This window comes from Tupaia chinensis, unplaced genomic scaffold (genome assembly GCF_000334495.1).
Source record: "Tupaia chinensis unplaced genomic scaffold, TupChi_1.0 Scaffold143845_1, whole genome shotgun sequence".
NCBI classification, from domain to species: Eukaryota; Metazoa; Chordata; class Mammalia; order Scandentia; family Tupaiidae; genus Tupaia; species Tupaia belangeri.
The window spans coordinates 384,735-389,464 of NW_006203696.1; the positions used below are offsets into that span (position 1 = coordinate 384,735).

At 61.5% G+C, this 4,730-nt stretch overlaps 1 protein-coding gene across 1 annotated transcript in view; it reads left to right on the plus strand.

Annotated features, from left to right (window-relative positions):
* Positions 1–4,730, plus strand: part of COL5A1 (collagen type V alpha 1 chain) — a 184,251-nt gene that overhangs the window by 162,733 nt on the left and 16,788 nt on the right. Inside the window, exons 62-67 of the mRNA XM_006165267.2 lie at positions 20–127; positions 510–563; positions 1,225–1,260; positions 1,594–1,647; positions 3,214–3,469; positions 4,236–4,348. Coding sequence (XP_006165329.1) covers positions 20–127; positions 510–563; positions 1,225–1,260; positions 1,594–1,647; positions 3,214–3,469; positions 4,236–4,348 — 621 coding nt within the window. The remainder of the gene's footprint in view (positions 1–19; positions 128–509; positions 564–1,224; positions 1,261–1,593; positions 1,648–3,213; positions 3,470–4,235; positions 4,349–4,730) is intronic.

Below are 4,730 nucleotides of genomic sequence, written 5' to 3' on the forward strand. Positions count from 1 at the left end.
CGTCTTCCCTCTCCAACAGGGTCACCCAGGCCTGATCGGACTCATCGGACCTCCTGGGGAACAGGGTGAAAAGGGAGACCGCGGCCTTCCTGGCCCCCAGGGCTCGTCTGGCCCCAAGGGAGAGCAGGTGCGTGAGATGGGGCTCCCCAGGCATCTTCCTGCCCATCAGCTGCTGGGAGCACCTTGGAGTTCAAAGGACAGAGGCTCATTAGGGCCTGGAGGGACATCCTCGAGTCTACCACATCCTGCCGTCCCACTCTGTAGGTGGGAGTGGTTGAGACGGCCAGCTGCGGTGACTCGCAGGCAGGGGCTCCTTGTCACTGCCACTGTGGCCCTCGGGGCTCAGCCTCACGGGCGATGTTCAGGCCCATCCAGGGCAGACGCAGCTGCCTCGGCCTGGGGGAGGGTGAGCCTGGAGGGAGCCGAGCCTGGCAGCCCCCCTGGGTCCTGTGCTTCCTGCAGCTCTCCTCACCTGGGGGTGATCACCTGCCTTTTCTGCTCCTTTTCAGGGTATCACTGGTCCTTCTGGCCCGATCGGGCCTCCCGGGCCCCCAGGCTTGCCGGTGTGTATTCTGGAGGGATGAGGGGGATGGGGCGCCTATGGCTGGAGACCTTCAGCAAAGTCGCTGGGGTCCAGAATAAGCCCAGGTGGATTTGCTGTAACCTGAGGTTGAGGTTCCAAGTGGCAGAAAGGAAGTTGTTGGGCCTAGTTGGGGGGATAGGAGACAAGGAGGGGACCCCTTCATCCCTGGGCATTCTAGGAGGCAACTAGGCCCCCGGTGTCTGCGAGGGTGAGGAGACTAGTGCTCTGCAGCTGTCCCAGAGCACGAGCGGGGCTCACCCGGCCCAGGCTGAGGCATGGGGACCGTCCCCCAGGCACCAGCTTAGAGCCTCGCGGTGGTGCAGGGACACCCCTTAGCCCCAAGTCTTTGCTTGCCCCAGTCCCGGCTGCATGACTGACTCGGGTCCTCACAGCTGCACCGCTGTACGGAGGGGCTGGCAGAGTGCGCCGCAGGCCCTCCTGAGGCTGAGACACCCTCCTTGCCCTCGCCCTCGGTGGTGGCTGCCTGAGTTGTCACTTTCCAGCTGGGGCCGGGGACTGGTAGGCAGACTCAGGCCAGGTGGGCCAGCAGCAGACATACGTAGAGCTCTGGGTAGGATGTGGGCGTGGGAGGGGCTGGCTTGGGTGGCCTCTGCACTGACGCCCTGCCCTCCTCTCTGCAGGGGCCTCCGGGTCCAAAAGGTGCCAAGGGCTCCTCGGTAAGTGGGTGACACGCTGCCTGCCCAGCCCTGCAGCTGGGAGGGACCACAGGGTGTGTGTGGGGGGAGGAACAGACTCAGATGGGACCCACTGGGACACCCGTGGCGGGTGTTTTTCTCTCCTGTCTCGGAACTGTCACAGCGCTGGGCTCTCGCTTTTGCCTTATGAGTGGTCCTGCCCTGGGTTCTGCCCTGAGGCCATCCCCAGCCCCGCCTGTCCTTGGGCTAGGGGGGCCACCTCCTCCTCTTGGCTTTGGGGATGATTCTAGAGCTGTGTGTGGGCATAAGGTCACCTTGGGCCGCTATGACCGAGGGCCAATGCTCTTTTTCTAGGGTCCAACTGGCCCGAAGGGTGAGGCAGGCCATCCGGGCCCCCCTGGCCCACCGGTAAGTTGCCTTTGCAGACCAGGGAGAGGGCGGGATCCAGCTAGCTCAAGGGAGCCCAGGGCAGCACTTGCTTGTGGGGTCCATTTCCAGAGCTTGGTGGAACTGTGCAGCTTGCCCGGGGCTCCTCCCTGGGACGCAGCAGGGAAACAGGGACACGGGCCTGTCTGCAGGTCATGGGAGGGCACAGGTCGACTCTCCCTGGGAAGATCAGGAGGCTAGGAGAGAGAACACCCACGTGTGTGTGCTCACCTGTGTGTGCATGTGGGGGTGTGTGCTCACCTGTGTGTGTGTGATGTTTACATGTGTGGGTATGTATGCTCACCTGTGTGCACATGAGGTTTACATGTGTAGGGGGGGGTGCTTGCCTGTGTGCACATGAGGTTTACATGTGTGTTGTGTGGTTGCCTGTGTGCATGTGAGGTTTACATGTGTGGGGTATGTGTGCTCACCTGTGTGCACATGAGGTTTACATGTGTAGGGGGGGGTGCTTGCCTGTGTGCACATGAGGTTTACATGTGTGTTGTGTGGTTGCCTGTGTGCATGTGAGGTTTACATGTGTGGGGTATGTGTGCTCACCTGTGTGCACATGAGGTTTACATGTGTAGGGGGGGGTGCTTGCCTGTGTGCACATGAGGTTTACATGTGTGTTGTGTGGTTGCCTGTGTGCATGTGAGGTTTACATGTGTGTGTGGGTGTGTGCTCACCTCTGTGTGTGTGAGGTTTACATGTATGTGGGTGTGTGTGCTCATCTGTGTGTGAGGCTTACATATGTGGGGGGGTGTGAGTGTTCACCTGTGTGTGTATGAGATTTATGTGTATGTGAGGGTGTGTGTGCTTATCTGTGTGCGTGAGGTTTACATGTGTGGGTGGGTGTGCTTGCCTGTGTGCATGTGAGGTTCACATGTATGTGGGTGTGTGTGCTCATCTGTGTGTGAGGCTTACATGTGTGTGGGGGTGGGGGTGCTCGCCTGTGTATGAGATTTACATGTGTGTGAGGGTGTGTGCTCATCTGTGTGCATGAGGTTTACATGTGTGTGGGTGTGTGCTTGCCTGCATGCATGTGTGTGTATTTGCATGTGGGGACAGGGAGCACCAGAGAAGGCTCTGAGCTGCAGGGGGACTCTTGTGAACTGGGACACTGCTTGCCCCACTGGGCCTCCAGGACGTGCATGGCTCTGGGTGTCAGCAACATCCTGAAGCCCCACTGTGTGCCACCCCGCTGTGGGTACTGAGGCAAGAGAGGCGAGGTGGTCACTTTCCCCCAGGTGCGGCCTTTCGTCCAGCTGAGAACAGAGGCAGACTCCGTGTGGGGCAGCAGCTTTGGAATGTTGGCTCTGGAGAGGGAGGCGGGTGGCCTAGGGTAGTCAGGACATGGCTTCCGTGTAGGGGAGACCTGGCAGGGCATGAGTGAAGTGCTCCGCAGGGAGGGGAGGGGAGTGCTGAGATGGACAGATGTGGGTGGGCCCAGGGTGTCGGACCGGGGCAGACGAGCAGGCACCACCCTCGCCTGGCCCTGATCTGTCCCGTCCTCTCCACTCTCCCCCCGTTGCCCCTCCTACTCCCCAGGGCCCCCCAGGTGAGGTTATCCAGCCCCTGCCGATCCAGGCGTCCCGCACTCGGCGGAACATCGACGCCAGCCAGCTGCTGGACGACGGGAACGGGGACAGCTATGTGGACTACGCGGACGGCATGGAGGAGATCTTTGGCTCGCTCAACTCCCTGAAACTGGAGATCGAGCAGATGAAGCGGCCACTGGGCACGCAGCAGAACCCCGCGCGCACCTGCAAGGACCTGCAGCTCTGCCACCCCGACTTCCCTGATGGTGAGGGCCAGCGGGGGCCGGACTGGGCACGGCCTGGGTAGCGTAGCCCAGGCTGCAGGGCGGAACGGCCGGGGTCCTCGCCCTGTTCTGGCCATTTTCTGGCAGCCACTTGTTTCCCCAAGGCTCATGTGCCCAGTCTTGAAGGTGGGGATGACGCCTCCCGTGAGCAGACAGGGTTCAGTGCGCTGCTGCAGGGAAGGCCCTTGGCCCGGCGCGTGGCAAGGCCTGAGGCCAGGATTAGTGCTGGGCTCCTTGCCAGATGCCGTGCTTGGGCCAGTGTCGTCGGGCTCCGACATCACAGGAACACACGCCACTCTCCCCACCGCCTTCAGTCAGGGACCCCGTGAGCAGGACACTCATGTGAGCTTCTGACTCTCTGGGAAGTGGACCCGTCTCCTGTGGGACCACAGGGACGTCCGCCAGCCTGGGGGGCTCTCGTCCCACAGACATGGATTCTCTAAGTCCATTCTGGAATATTCCCTGCATTTCTGCCCACCCACGGAGTCCTCCCGGGGCCTCTGGAACACGCACCCAATGTGCTTCACGCACAGCTGTGGTCGGAGTGATGTCATCGGGCCTCGTCTCTCCAGGAGCCCAGCAGGAAAGGCAGAAGGCAGTGGAACACCGGGAACAATGGAGCCCTGTGGTGGCAGGGTCATGGCCCCTGCTGCCTGCGGACTGCCTGGCCGGAAGGTCACAGTGGCTCCAGGAGCATCCAGGGGGCAGTTCTTGTGAACCGGCCCCCCTCCCTGTCTCCGAAATCCAGGTGAATATTGGGTCGATCCGAACCAAGGATGCTCCAGGGATTCCTTCAAAGTCTACTGCAACTTCACAGCTGGGGGCTCCACCTGCGTCTTCCCTGACAAGAAGTCAGAGGGGGTGAGTACCACCTCACTCGTCCTCGGGGCCCTCCACGTTGCAACAGGGCCAGGCTCAGCTGTTGCCTATAGACAGCTTTGCAGAGGGCAGGCTCAGCTGTTGCCTGTGTAGACAGCTTTGCAGAGGGCCAGGCTCAGCTGTTGCCTGTGTAGACGGCTTTGCAGAGGGCCAGGCTCAGCTGTTGCCTGTGTAGACGGCTTTGCAGAGGGCCAGGCTCAGCTGTTGCCTGTAGACGGCTTTGCAGAGAGCAGGCTCAGCTGTTGCCTGTGTAGACCGCTTTGCAGAGGGCCAGGCTCAGCTGTTGCCTGTGTAGACGGCTTTGCAGAGGGCCAGGCTCAGCTGTGGCCTGTGTGGACGGCTTGGGAGAGGGCGGGGCGCAGCG